At 49.8% G+C, this 14,805-nt stretch overlaps 3 protein-coding genes across 3 annotated transcripts; 1 reads left to right on the top strand and 2 right to left on the bottom strand.

Moving 5' to 3' along the window:
- Nucleotides 1–1,423: 1,423 nt before the first annotated feature.
- On the top strand, nucleotides 1,424–2,569 carry LOC119319665. Its single transcript, XM_037594109.1, has 2 exons — nucleotides 1,424–1,664; nucleotides 2,111–2,569. Exons 1-2 carry the CDS (start codon nucleotides 1,554–1,556, stop codon nucleotides 2,339–2,341), a joined length of 342 nt encoding a protein of 113 aa, XP_037450006.1. The 5' UTR covers nucleotides 1,424–1,553; the 3' UTR covers nucleotides 2,342–2,569.
- A 935-nt stretch (nucleotides 2,570–3,504) lies between these two features.
- Nucleotides 3,505–4,446, bottom strand: LOC119319664. The gene has a single exon (XM_037594108.1). The coding sequence runs from the start codon at nucleotides 4,235–4,237 to the stop codon at nucleotides 3,995–3,997; it is 243 nt and encodes an 80-aa protein (XP_037450005.1). The 5' UTR covers nucleotides 4,238–4,446; the 3' UTR covers nucleotides 3,505–3,994.
- Nucleotides 4,447–5,727: 1,281 nt separating this feature from the next.
- LOC119317895 (metalloendoproteinase 3-MMP-like) lies at nucleotides 5,728–7,396 on the bottom strand. The gene has a single exon (XM_037592395.1). The coding sequence runs from the start codon at nucleotides 7,205–7,207 to the stop codon at nucleotides 6,074–6,076; it is 1,134 nt and encodes a 377-aa protein (XP_037448292.1). The 5' UTR covers nucleotides 7,208–7,396; the 3' UTR covers nucleotides 5,728–6,073.
- Between the last annotated feature and the right edge of the window lie 7,409 nt (nucleotides 7,397–14,805).

The following is a 14,805-nucleotide window of genomic DNA, read 5'->3' as shown; positions in this document are numbered from 1 at the left end:
GCCAAAATCGAGTAGGCAGGCCATGACTGAGAGGGAGCGCGGGGATGGAAGGTGATGCGCGGGTGGAGTCGGCGTGGCTTTGGTACACGTGCGGCCGGAGTCGAGGCGATGCCGCCGCATGCCGGAGGGCTTCGCCGCGTGCTCTTACCCGCCAGTCTGGGTCGCTCCACGAAAGGCTGCACACCGGAGGGTAGCGCCGAGCGCCGCTACATGAAGTGAGATGCTGATGTGGTCCGGTTCCTAAGTGCCTTCAACAAGTACTGTTGTTGTGGCGTGGCCGGTGCCCACGGCGCTGATTTCTGGTTGAACATGATTATGTACTACGAATAAAATTGGGATCATAGCACCTGATAGGTATTGCGATCAAGTACTTTGATCGTAAGCTTCATGTGAGAAGTAGTCCAGGACGCGTAGACTTATTCATGTATGTGGATCCTTTTGCTTCGGAGTTCCTTTTCTATTCTTGTCCTGTTTCCTGGACTGGTCGTCTTGGTTAGAAAAAAGGGGTAAATGTGACGCCTAGTTCTTGCATGCGCGGCGCGCTGGTTGAGAAGTGCGGCGTTCATGCACTGGTCTGGAGTGCTGCGCCGTGAAGGCCATTCGACTGTCTTGTCGTACCCAGGACGGCAATTCCTGATAGTCAAGAACAAACATTAGGTAAATCGCACTAGCATATGATGTATCATAGCAATTAGATTAAAATCGCATTTGGTTGTATTGGTGCGATTCTTCCGTGCTGCTCCCAGGTGTTGATTCCGACAAAATTGTTAAGTTGCTATTTATCTGTTCTTCTAGACCCTGATTGTGAGGCGATCCCTCTTGTGTAATCTCTTTCCTTGTGTGTGGCTAAATCGCTCGATCGGAGAGCAAAAGTGCATGATAACGTGTTTAAAGTAGAAAATAAAAAAAAAAAGAGTTTGAATGAAAGATGATTCATCAGTCTTTATTGATGATAGAAATGAGCTATTTATACCCAGACGAAAGTACACATGATGCTTGGCGGTCAAGTAAGCACATAGTTACTTGAGAGTCAAGAAATTACATAGTTGCCTTGAGAGTCAAGGAAGTACATGGTTGCTTGAGAACTAAGCAACCTATCTAACAATTAACTTAATCCTAATTAGCTTAATTGTAAGCAACTATTCTATTCTTAACAAGATACACGTCCAGTTCAACAGGTCATTGGATTCCTGCTTGTCCCCGGACCCCATCAGCAGCAGTACTAGTAAATTCAAATCGGCCACGCACTCCAACAAGTTTGCAAAGGCAAAGGCCACAGCTCCAGCACCGCAAAAGCCACAAAAGCCCTGCACAACTCCGCATGCCAGCTCGCTACGTGCCGAGGTGCTCCCCCTCCACGTGCCGACTCCCGTGTCCTTTCTCCACGCTTCCCGACTTCTTATAGCGCGAATGGCGGCTCCTGAATCCTGATCACATCGTCTCTCACATCCCCATCCCTATCGCCTTGCTACTACTTCGGGCCCGAGTACGAAGCCATTTTTGCATCTCCGCGAGCGACTTGAGAGGCTGAGATCGGCCTTGCGGCGTAGGGGATGAAGCGGCTGCTCGTTCATGGCGGGAGGGCAATCGGCTGCCCCTCCAGGAGCGCCGTGGAAGATCCCACCGCCCTGGCCGCGCTTGGCAACGGCGTTCTACTGCCCAGGGTGAGCTCACGCAGCACAACTGCCCTTGAGTTTCTGAATTCTGAGTTTCCTGCCTTGCCTTCTTCGGCGTTTCATTCATCTGGCAGCGCCACACTATTCTAGGAATCTTCAGAAGTAGTAGTACCACTACCATGTAGCAGAGCGATCTACTGTTGTGAGTTTGTCCAAGTGGTAGTGTATTCTTGCATGGTGAATTGCAGAGGTAGTACTGAACTACTATGTGAGAGATGTGATGTAAAAAGACTGCTAAACTTCTAGGAAATCAGAATGTTTAAGAAGGCAGAACAGTCGGCAGGGCAGTGCATATGAATGATGTAGAGAAATGTTCAGGTGGCAAGTCGAATGTGCAGGTGTTCAAGTCCAGTGTACATACTACTACAGGGTACATAGTGGTACATCTGACAGTGTGTTCTATAACCTTTCTCTTTTTCATGTGATTTTCCCAGTACCACTCGACAGAGAAGCACGACGACAGTGACACGCTGGGCGAAATCGGGGAGAAGGCAAGAACGACGGCGGAGGAGTTCCTGAAGATGGCCAAGGAGAAGACCGACGACGTCGCGGAGGGCGCAAAGGAGACGGTGCAGGAGACCAAGGAAGCGGTGCTCGGCGAGTCGGACGACGAGAAGGACAAGTTCAAGCAGCGGGTCGAGCAGGGGAGGTACCATCAGAAATAAGCGGGAGGTGTTCCCTTTGCTGTATGCTCGCGTGCGTGCAGTCATGGCCTGCCCAAAGCCATTAGCTCTGCAGTTTGTATGTCAACCACTAGGCTTGGAGTAAGGTGCTACTGTATGTGTAATGTTTCTTCCCCCTTCAGTTCAGTGGCCTTCAGCACTGCAATGTGATCTTGGTGCTATACAACTTGCCACTTCCCGCAGAATAAATAATATTGAGCTTCTGAATTATGTATTTTTCTTCTCGACTGAACTTGGATGCACTTTGCAAGAATGTCACTGGATGTGTAAAGCTCTGGTGTGGAGGGTAACTGAAAAGATACATGCAGCAGGGGATAATGCCCTGTGACTTGACTATCAGATGGGCAGATGACGATGGCTCATAACTAATCTGGTTTGCACTTTGTTAGTCACGAATCCATCATGTCAACAACGCCGTTTAGGTGAAATCGTGTCCTTGCCAATGTTCTTCCAGCGAAATAGGAGTTGATGCACTCCACATCGGCAAGCAGCTGGACTGCTAGAGCCTAGAGGATGGTTAGTCAGTGTGCATATGTTGTCCTGTTTTGCTTACCTCGTGTGTGACATGAACTGCTTACATGATTGGGTACTATATAAATGAATTGGTACACGACTGAAGATGACAGAAATAGGTAGTTGTACCAAAGTGAAAAATTGGGTGACTCTACAAGCATTATCATACAAAACGTTTCTCTTTAAACTTTAATTAAATTGGTTGCTCATATGGGCTTTCTATGAGCATCAAGTGCTTTTAGCATCTTTGTTATCTAGTGCACATGCATTCTAAATCCTTTACCGTTCGGATTGCACTCACAGACTCACTGACGTTCACCATCTCAGTAGTTGAATGGTCACTGGGTTTATTCTTCTGAGTTGAACTTTCGAGTAATGTTCCATATAGAGGGACAAGCATGCAACTATTTTAGACATTTCTTCTGAATCCCACCATCTCTAAAAATGTCTGCAGCTCTACGGAGCTTGGTACTTTGTCCTTGACAAGCCATTTCTGAAATCTTAGAGCAAGTACGTTTATGTAAAGCTGAAACCGTGCTACTATGCTGATACAGTACCGTTTGAATTGCCCACAGAAATGAAATTTCCACATCAGTTTCTCAGTGTTAAATATCTTTGTGTTGAAACAGAAGTGGACGAAAAATGAGGTCATTTCATCTGTGAAGGACGAAATGGAACTATGCAACTGTACTAGATGCAAACTCCCATATACTGACCTTTCCACCATCACATGGCTCTGCAGCATCTACTCAGAATTCAGATAACAAAACCAAAAAAAACGTTGAACTGAAATTTGCCGGAGGTGGCAGCCCGCAAACCTGAAGATCACGCACCAATCAGGCATCTGCTCGCGAGCGTGAGTGGACGAAACTAATCAGCAGCAAATTTCATCGGATCGATCGAGAACAGGACACAAGGAAGAAGAAAGAACCAATCAATAAGCAGAGATCTAAAACGATCGCTGATCTACTACGTGGTGGTGCAAAGCCTGAATCGAAGAACGGCAAAAACTATATGTACACAACCAATTAAACGACGCAAGAAACCAACAGATCGGCCGATCGATCGATCGGCGTTCCATCCATCCATTCCATCCTCCAGGGATCAGCCGAGCCTGGCTGCCTAATACCCGGCGGCCGCGTCGTCGCCGGCGCCGGCGGCGCCCTGCTTCTTCTTCTGCACCTTGCCCTTGATCCACTGGAAGCCGTGCGCGGTGCCCTCCTTCACCTTCTTCAGCCCCGTGGCCGCGGCCGCCTTGGTCTTCTCCACGCCGCCCTGCTTCTTCCCGCCGGCCCGCGGGGCCGGGTCGCTGCCGTAGTCCCACTGGTCCGCCCACGACGAGCCGAACGAGTTCTTGCGCTCCATCAAAGACGATCTCGATCAAGAGACGAACAAAAAGCTTCTCCTGCGGTCAGTCGGGGCGAGAATGGCGGGGCTTTATAGGGGCATGCGCGGCCCCGCTTCGGGCAACCAATCAACGGGACGGGATCGTCCCTTCCAGAAGGCACGCGTGGGAGGAAACGTACGCGTAGTCATGGCCGGATACGTCCGGGATCGGGACCGGGACGCGGTGGTCTCGCTGGCTGGCTGCTTGGTTGGCTCTCCTTCCCGCGGCGCTGCATGCCAGTTTTGACCGGCGTCGCTCACGACGGGGGCTGCGGTCCACGTCCATCCATACGGCCCGGGCTGCGAGCCCGAAGCTTCCAGCCGCGGAGATTGAAATGTTGGTTCTGCTGAATGAAATGTTTTTTTTAACTGATTGAAATGTTGGTTATTGTTACTGTCGGACGAAATTACAGCCGGGTCGCGTGCGTGCGTGCAAGACCGATGTCGTGAGACCGTGACCTCCCCTTTGTTTTAGCGGACGGGCGGATGAACCGGTCGCCTGATTTGATCCGTTCAAGAGAGGCTTGCTTGCTTGTTTGGCTTGTCACGGCAGCAAGTGCCTGTCGTGGCGTTTAGAATTAAGCTTCGAATTGGCCCATTTGGAGTCGCGGGATTAGTTTTTTTGGGAGGAGATCGGGTTGACCAAGTTATCCAAGGAGTTTAAGGTTCATCGACCAGTGAGCATCTAGGAGTGCCGGTCGTCTTCTGGACAGGATCTCCCTTCTTGCTCTTTTTTTCTTATTGCAAATCAAGAGCTTTATTTATTTATTTTAGCTGAACCAAGACCTTAATTGATATTCCATAAAAAAGAGAGCTTAATTGATACGAATCATTCAGGGCTACTCCCTCCATTCCAAAGTAATTGCAGACTTGAAGTTCTAATATTGTCCTAACTCAAACCTAATCAAGCTTGATAAAGTCAATATAAAAATATACCAACATCTATAACACCAGATTTGCTTCACTACATTCACTGTGACATATATTTTCGTGTTATATTCATTGTGCACTCCTTGCTCAACCACCCAACCAAACCAACACGTGAGCGTTCGATACACAAAGCTAGGAAGCCAACATTGGGAGAGCAGACTTTTCCTATTTTTCTCGTTCATGCTTGTCCGGTCTGGGTTGGTAGGTATTCTGGTGGACGTCAACTGTACTTTGGAATTGCCAAAGGAAGTCGTGAGGTTATACTAATGCGTGCATGGACCAAGTGGACGGGCGACCAAACAAACTATTAACAAGGCATAGAATTTCCCCCGGCAGTACCTCAAAATTCTCTCTCCCGCACAGGACAGACGCCCGCCGGGATCCTGAGGGGTGTTTGGTTCCAGAGACCTTTTTGTGTTGGGATTAGAAAAGGTCCCTAGCAAACCAAACAGGGTGAGACTTTTTTGCTAAAAGTTTTTAAAAGCACCTTGTTGAGAATTTTTTTTAAAAAATCTAGAGACTAGAAAAAGTCCTAAGACTAGAAAACCAAACACCATCTAAGTCGCTGTTGCTGATAGCCTGATACGGCACCCAGAGTCCAGCCCTCACCAACAGCAGCAACTACCGTTTGGCCGGACAGAGGTTACAAAATTAGTGCATGCCATTCTCACGCTAGGGAATTTGACACTGAAAAAATAAACCATGTGATCCGTGTAATCTACTGTATTATTCTGTAAACTAAAATATCAATGGCAGTAGTATGTACAGAAGAATCTACCCAAAAATATCAATGACCAATCGAACTAGCAACTAGCAATCGTGGCACAGCCTGCAGAGACGGACGTGACGTGACCGTCACGGCGGCGGGCAAAAGGACCAGGCGTTCTACAGTGACAGTGGGAGCAGCAGGCCAACCGCCACAACTACCGCAACGAACCGGCTGCCCGGGCGGGAGCCGGCGGCGGCGCTGCTGTCCATCTCCCGGCTGCTCGTCGACGGCGACGTCGGCGCCACGCCCTTGAAGTCGGGGTTGGTCCCGTACATGCTCTGGATCCCCTGCACGTCGTCCGCCTCCAGGTCCACCTTCCTCGTCCCCGTCCTGATGGTCGGGTACATGATGGCGCCCTGCACCGACGAGTGCCCCAGCCCCAGCAGGTGCCCGATCTCGTGCACCGCCACCGACTCCAAGTCCACCGCGCCGGGGCTGGAGGACGCGTCGCCTTGGCCGTCGGCGACCCATGCCTCCGCGGCGTCCAGGTGGAACCGCCCGTCCGTCGGCGAGAAGGCGTGCGCCAGCGTGCCCAGCGGCCCGTCGAAGGCCTCGCCGTCGCCGTGCGCCCCCGCGTAGAACCCGATGGTGATGTCGGCGTCGGCCTCGGACGCCGTCTCCGCGAAACGCAGCGTGGTGGCCTCCGACCACCGGGCGAAGGCGCGCGCGAAGACGGCGCTCAGCGTCGCCCGGTCGATGGACGTCGCCGCGGCCGCGGTGATCGCGTACCGCAGCTCGCGCCGGAACGGCGGCCACATGGGCCCGCCGGGGAAGTAGGTGTAAAGGTGCCGGCCGTGTGCGCCGCCCGCGGACGACGCGTTCCGCCGGTCCATGGTGGAGGTGCCGTTGACGACGTCGGGCACGCCGCAGCGCGGGGCGACCATCTGGGACACGGTGGGCGGGTCGAGGAACCCCGTCGCGTTGAGGCCGAAGTTGCGCTGGTACGTGGCGATGGCCGCCTCCAGGTCGGCGTCGAACGCGTCGCTGAAGGGCGACGAGGACGGCGCCTCCGGGAGGTACCCGAAGTGGCTCAGGTAGCCCTTGAGCCGCGCGAGCCCGTCCCGCTCGTCGCCCATGTGGCAGCCGGAGAGGTTCTGGAACGCCAGCCACGGGTTCGGGAACGGGGGCTCCGCCTCCGGCAATCCGGCCACCGGGAAGGCCGCCACCGGCGACGACGCGACGAACACCATCGCCGCCGCCATGGCAGCAACCAGCAGCAAGACAAGGGAAGGAGAACCCGACTCGCCCATTGCTAGTCGATGAAGTCTTTCTGCAGATGAGATGAGCAGACGATCGAAGCAAGAGAAGCAGGCTGCTGTCGCGTAAGCTTTAAGGCTGGGTCGCGAGCGAGCAGCTCGGTCAGCATGGCCGAGAGGCGGGAAACGTCCGCCCCGCTTGGGTTCCAACGAAATGTCCGAGTTGGTGTGTGCTTTTCCAAAGGTTTGGTTGGGTCAAGCATGGATGATGGATATGTGGCCTTGTGTTCGCCGCATGTTGCTGTCAACCGGTCGGGTGTCGACATGACAGATGACGGCTTCAGGGTTGGAAGCAACGGCAACGCCTTGTGCTCTCGATCGAGCCTTGACTAGCTATCCGACAATTGAAGCAGCTTCCATCAGATTGATCCCGAGGATCCGAGGCTGAGGTCATGCAAGCTTTGGATTGGATATCATCTCGTGTGGAGATTTATCGGATGGGAAAAAAGGGGTCATTTCTTGCTAACTTTGCACCGGCCAGGAGGCAGACGAAACATGCGTCTTTGAATCGGCAACTCGTCAATCAGAGATCGGTAGCGATGCCTTCTAGTTCCACTGCTAGGTGTGTGCAGGTGACCAACCCCTCCTGCTCTAGATCACAAAGCGGACGACGGTTGAAACTTGAAAGATAGAGATGGGTGAGTGGGAACGCAGGCGGATCGGCGTTCCATAGCCAGATGCTTTTTTTTGCTGATGGGTGCTTTATTAGCATGACATGAGCAACTCTTGAGGCACTTTCAAAAAGACTGAATTATTGCAGCTTTCTAGTAACAGACTGATTAAGATAAGCCATGTTGTTGTTAAATGGGAAAGGAATGGTTCTGTCGTAGCAGCATACGAGAAGGTCGTCGTGGATTTTTCTGCGTGAACCCCTTGGGAGGCCCCTCAAGTCGAACACCTTCATTCGGCCGAAAGTGCCATGATAATGACGTATCTAGAAGGTCGTTTACCCGGTGGGCGGCACACAAATATCCAAAGCATGAACGGATAACCGTGCAAAGAAGAAAAAAAACGATCGAAGAGGCCACACGGCCCCATTTTCATTACGAAAATCGAGTCGCGACACGAGCCGAGTTCCGTTACTGGTAAATTGTCATGCCAACTCCATCGCACGACCCCAAACGGACGTCCGATTTGGCCGGATTTTGTCCCTTTGGGACGGCAATGGGTTCGCCCATGTCCGCTTCTGTCCGTTGGGTTGTGGGTACGCCCAACACGCGGCCGTACCGCAAATCATGTCGGTGTTGGACGTGATTAAAAAAAACAGAAAAACTTAAATAAAATGACTAAAAAGGTAAATAAACGTAGTTAAAAAAACTTAAAACATAAATTAGGGGTCACGGCCACAAAACGGCCCAGTTTCACGGTTCACTTAAACGGCCCAGTGCCATAATTAACATCAAAACAAAATTAAAAAATGCCGTCCACGCGCTCCTGCCGCGCCCGTCGGTGCCGTGGCCGTCGCCGTCTTCAGTGGCCGCCAGTGTCGTCGTCGTCGCTGACGAGGTCGACGTAGTCCGACGGCGTCCAGAGGTGGGTCGGCGGTCCGTGGTGCATGTGGGCGGGCTGGAAGGTGGCAGGTGCCTGCACCACCTCCTCCCGTGGCGAGGCGTCCCGCTCCAGTGACCGCGGCAGCATGGGGCACCCGTTCTCGCCCCCCACGGCGTCCACCATCTCCGGCCTCCTCCTTTTTCACGGAGCCGCGGCAGCGTCCCGACGAGGAGCCAGTCTCGCGGTCGTGCTTCCCCTTGCGGGCGTAGTTCCAAAGGCCCATGGCTGTGTAACGCTCATGATGCGGCTATATCTCCCACGTGTCGAAGCACGACTTAGAGGCATAACCGCATTGTAAGCAATGTCGCAAGTGAGGTAATCTTCACACAACCCATGTAATACATAAGGGAAAGAGATACATAGTTGGCTTACAATCGCCACTTCACACAATACATGAATAAAGCATTACATCATCCAGATACAATCAAGGTCCGACTACGGAACCAAAATAAAAAAAGACTACCCCAAATGCTACAGATCCCCATCGTCCCAACTGGGCTCCACTACTGATCAACTGGAAACGGAACAACACGATGAACAAGATCTTCATCGAGCTCCTCCTTGAGCTCGGTTGCATCACCTGCACTGTTCAACGGCACCTGCAAGCTGGTTTTGGAAGTATCTGTGAGTCAAGGGGACTCAACAATCTCACACCCTCGCGATCAAGACTATTTAAGCTTATAGGTAGGGAAAAAGGTATGTGAGGTGGAGCTGCAGCAAGCACTAGCATATATGGTAGCTAACATACGCAAATGAGAGCGAGAAGAGAATGCAATGAACGGTCGAGAAACTATGATTAAGAAGTGATCCTAGAATAACCTACGTCAAGCATAACTCCAACACCGTGTTCACTTCCCGGACTCCGCCGGAAAGAGACCATCACGGCTACACACGCGGTTGATGCATTTTAATTAAGATAAGTTTCAGGTTTTCTACAACCGGACATTAACAAATTTCCATCTGCCCATAACCGCGGGCACGACTTTCGAAAGTTCATAACCTTGCAGGGGTGTCCCAACTTAGCCCATCACAAGCTCTCACGGTCAACGAAGGATATTCCTTCTCCCAGGAAGACCCGATCAGGCTCGGAATGCCGGTTACAAGACATTTCGACAATGGTAAAATAAGACCAGCAAAACCACCCAGATGTGCCGACAAATCCCGATAGAAGCTGCACATATCTCGTTCTCAGGGCACACCAGATAGGTCAAGCTACGAGTAAAACCAGCCCTCGAGTTGCCCGAGGTGGCCCCGCAAGCTGCCCATTTCGGACCAACACTCAGAGGAGCACTGGCCCGGGGGGGTTAAATAAAGATGACCCTTGGGCAGGCCTACCCAAGGGAAAGAAAAGGCTAGGTGGCAAATGGTAAAACCAATATTTGGCCTTGCTGGAGGAGCTTTATTCAAGGCGAACTGTCAAGGGGTTCCCATTATAGCCCAACCGTGTAAGGAACGCAAAATCCGGGAACATAACACCGATATGACGGAAACTAGGGCGGCAAGAGTGGAACAAAACACCAGGCATAAGGCCGAGCCTTCCACCCTTTACCAAGTATATAGATGCATTAATTAAATAAGAGATATTGTGATATCCCAATAAAATATCCATGTTCCAACAAGGAACAAACTCCAATCGTCACCTGCAACTAACAACACTATAAGAGGGGCTGAGCAAGCGGTAACATAGCCAAACAACGGTTAGCTAAGACAAGGTGGTTAGAGGCTTGGCTTAACAATATGGGAGGCATGATAAGCAAGTGGTAGGTATCGCAGCATAGGCATAGCAAAAGAGCGAGCATCTAGTAAGCAAAGATAGAAGTGATTTTGAGGGTATGGTCATCTTGCCTGAGATCCCGCAAGGAAGAAGAACGAGTCCATGAAGAAGACAAACGGACGTAGCCAACGTATCCTCACAAACACAACGTTACCGGATTACCGAGAAGAAGTACACCGGAAAGAAAGCAAACAACATAGTAAACAAACATCACATAAGCATGGCACGATGCGCAAACAAGTATGATGCATGTCCGGTTTAATGAGGCATGGCATGGCAAAGTGCACAAACAACCCTACAAATTAAGTGGAGCTCAATATGCAACTCCGTTGCATATTGACGAAACACCACGTTACATAATTTAGTTCGATCTCGTTATGTACCCAACAGTTATTAAATGTTCTTAACATGGCAAGGGGTGAAACACAACAAAACTACCTATCTAGGCAAGTTTAAATGAGGCCAGAAACAACAAAACAACAAGTCCGGAAACTCCTCATGTGCATATTTTAGGTTTGGCACTGATCTTCCCTAAGCCATATTTTAGAGTTGTTAAACATGCAAAGCAATGCCACCATGTTAAACTAGGCAAAATTCTACCCCATTTACATATAAAGTTTATTAGATTTGGAGATACGGTTATTAAGTTATGAAATAAATCATTTTAACAAGTTATTTAAGCAAATTTAAACAAACATCATTTTATACATTTTAACATGGATGGAAATGACATATTATGAAACTACACAAAAATCTAAGCAACTTTAATATAGTTTGTTTTTATATGATGCACCGTTTGTGAGTTATTATATGCATGAACAATAAGGGGTTTTCTGTAAAACTGGCAAACACTGGATAAATAGCAAAATCATAGCAGCAGGGAAAAACACTAGATGGGCCGAAACTGAGCAGAGGTCCAACAGAACAGAAAAAAAGGAGGCGCTGGTGGTGGCCTCACCATGGACCTCGGCCCGGTTCAGTGGAGGAGGAGGTAGGCCGCGAAGGGGCAAGCTGGGCCTGGAGGCGCGGGATGTGGCCCACGGGGTCGCTCGCACGCTCGACCTAGCGACGCAGGCACCAGCGGGAGAAGCAGGGGCACAGGTCAACGCACACGGCGCGACGCGGCAGGAGCTCCGACGAGGCGATCTCGGCGGGGACCGATCAGAACGGGACTGGGGCGGCGGGATCCGGCGGATCTGGGCACGGGGATGGAGCTCCAGCGGCGCGACGGGAAGCTTCGGGCAGCCATGGCGTTGGGTGCTCTCCTGTGTTGAGAGACAGAGAGCGAAGCGTGAGGGAGGGAGGGAGGAAGGGAGAAACGGCAGTGAAGAAGAAAGAGAGAAAGGAAGGAGGCAGAGGAGCTGTGGCTTGGTACAACGAGCGAAGAAAGAGGAACGGGCGCTGGCATCTCCGATGGTTGTTGCTGCTTGTGGCGGCACCTGAGGCAAGCCCCTCGGGCACGAGCAGGAGGGAGGAGTGGCACTGGTGCGAGCTTTGAGGCTAGCGAGGTGTCCGTCTCCTTGAACGCGGCGAGGAGGAGGCGGCGCCTGTGGTCGAAGACGACAGGAAGAAGCCTGGCTCCATGGGGCTTGAGGACGCTGCTGGAGAGGTGGAGTGATGGATCGGTGGTGGTTTGCCAAAGGGGATCTGGGAGGATCCCAAGGTGGGAGGAGGTGGTTTTGGTCTCGGTGGTTGGCTGAGAGGTGGAGGGCATCGGTTGGGCAGGGAACAAATCGAGGAGGGACAAACTGGCGGCGGCGGAGGGATTTGGTGGATGGGACAAGTGGCTAGATTTTAGGGTTATACTAGATTAGGATATGGGCTACCTCATCCCTCCGACCGCTTTCGGACGATCGCGAATAAATAGCTAGGGAGTCCAATTAACAAAACGGAGATGTTTTGTACATGTTTGGGGATGTCCCGGACACAACGGTAACGACTGTCCGAGTCGGGTCCGGGACAACTTTTGGACGCGCGCGGGAGGAGGTCCGATGCACTGTGCAAAGAGGGGTAGGCATGGACATAGGTGGACTGTGGAGAGCGGGTTGGTCTGAGAGAAGAGGGGAGAGATGCAGCCCGGCATGGTTTCCGGAGACCGAAAACGTTCGACGAAAAGACCGGTTATACTGCCGCTATAGTTAATCGTTGGACCGTCAAACAAACTCCGAATGCGATGAAACTTGGCAGGCGGCCTATCTACACTATAAAAACACCACATGCCAACTTTCAACCCATTCCGAGAACATTTTCCGGCCACTTATAAAATAATATTTCGGACGTGCCGCGGGCGCGTGCAAGTGTGCCTGGGCTCAGAACGAACAACGGAAGGAACTGGGAGACCGGGACAGATGCAAGTTTTGACAACATGATGATGCAATGCACATGATGGCATGGCAATATGCAACACGCAAGCGAATGACATGGCAACGACGGCGAGTAACTGGAAGACACCTGGCGCAATGGTCTCGGGGCGTCACAACACTCCACCACTACGAGAGGATCTTGCCCCGAGATCCAGGATGGCACCGGAGGGAAAACGGAAGAGGAAGAGAAGAGGTAAAACTAAGTTGCTTCTTTGACAAATGAGTGAAACCAAAGAACCTTGAAAAGTTGAACAAATTGAAAGATAGAATACAACGGAGATGAAAGAAGTTGAAAACACTCCGTCAAAAAAGAGGAACAAGGAATAACAAATCCGTATAGCAATCCGATTGAAAAGAGATGCAAGACTTGATAGGATGAAAAGTACTTGAGCAAAGGGGCACAACACTCCGGTTAAATGGGTAAGCACGAAAAGAACACCATCCGAGATGATGAGAGAAAAGAGCAACATCAGAACGCCTCCGGAAGAAATGAGATGATGGAATGGAATGAATGGAGGAGAAAACAATATCTTCTATCTCAAATGATCTTGAAAATCATCTTTAGGGGAAAGTTCGAACGGAGTTGTTGGAAAAACCAACAACGAAAAGACAAGGTTGTAGTGGGCTTATGGAGAACATTTCAAAACCATGAGGTGAAATTCTGCCACTAATGGAAACAAAAGATTGGATTGATATGAACAAGAAGACGAGAAACTTATTTCACCAGGAGGATAGATGAAGAACTTGGGTCATTTATGAGCACCATAAATAGCAAGAATCCTTAGGGAAGGCTTTAGGTAAAACATGACACAAGATAACTCCAACGAAGAGGTTGATGGATTTAAAATACCTCATTCTTAACATCATGTGAATCATGAAACATGAACTCCAAATTATTAGGAATGACATAATACCACCTCCGATGATACGGTAGAAAGAATTGCACTCCGGATTGCAATATGAAGAATGCTTGAGCTCCTTAGAAAAAGAATCTCGATGAAAACTTCGAGAAGGAATAAATCCTTGATGAACCCTCATGTAGAATATACATGAAGAACTCCGGTCACAAAAGGATGATATAAGGAAATTGAAGTTGAAAACACAAGGTGAAGCCTTGCGATGATTTAGACGGATCTTCATGATGATATAATTGAGAGCACTTGGAACTTCGGGAAAAGAAAAGATGAATCAAATGAAACCGAGAATTTGATGAGCCTCCGGAATAAAGAATTAATCACTTGGAAGAAACAAGAATAAGAATTACATTATGCGTAACCCTCACCAATTAAATTGATGACAAGCAACGGATTTGGCATACCACTTATTCTTGTAGAAAGTATTAAGATAGATATAGTGCAAACTTGAGGAGGTCTTCAATGATCCGTCAGTAGAATTGAAACAACGAATAAATTGATATGATACGAAGGAAAAGAGATCTTGAACGATCCACCGTAAGAATTGGAAATGAACGAAGTAAAGGGATAAATCAATGGTAATGATTAGAGAACGAATGAAGATACTTGAGGGAATTTAGATCCATAGATCACGAGCTGATTAGAGAATACTTGAATGATGCACCGGTATGATTTGGAGAACGAGGGCTGAAAGCTAGAATGAATAATTCTGAGATCATGGGCTCCGGAGAGTCAAACTGAAAAGACCCTTGAATTGCTCCGGATGGGTGAAAAGAATTCTCACAATCGAAAACAATTATGAGAGGAAGGCATTAAGCTAGAACCACGAATCTTTGATAGAACGAAACAAGATTCAAGGGAAAACTCTTCTTCGGTCTTCAAATGCAGAGAATGACGATGAGAAACACCACCATGAATTGTTGAGATACTTCGGGATGAAAATTAGAAAGGTTGAGCCAACAATGAAAGAATTTGAAAGATCTTGGAGAA

Source organism: Triticum dicoccoides, chromosome 6A, assembly GCF_002162155.2.
Source record: "Triticum dicoccoides isolate Atlit2015 ecotype Zavitan chromosome 6A, WEW_v2.0, whole genome shotgun sequence".
Classification (NCBI taxonomy): domain Eukaryota; kingdom Viridiplantae; phylum Streptophyta; class Magnoliopsida; order Poales; family Poaceae; genus Triticum; species Triticum dicoccoides.
The sequence above is the reverse complement of the archived record's forward strand: the minus strand, read 5'-3'. Positions and strand labels throughout refer to the sequence as shown.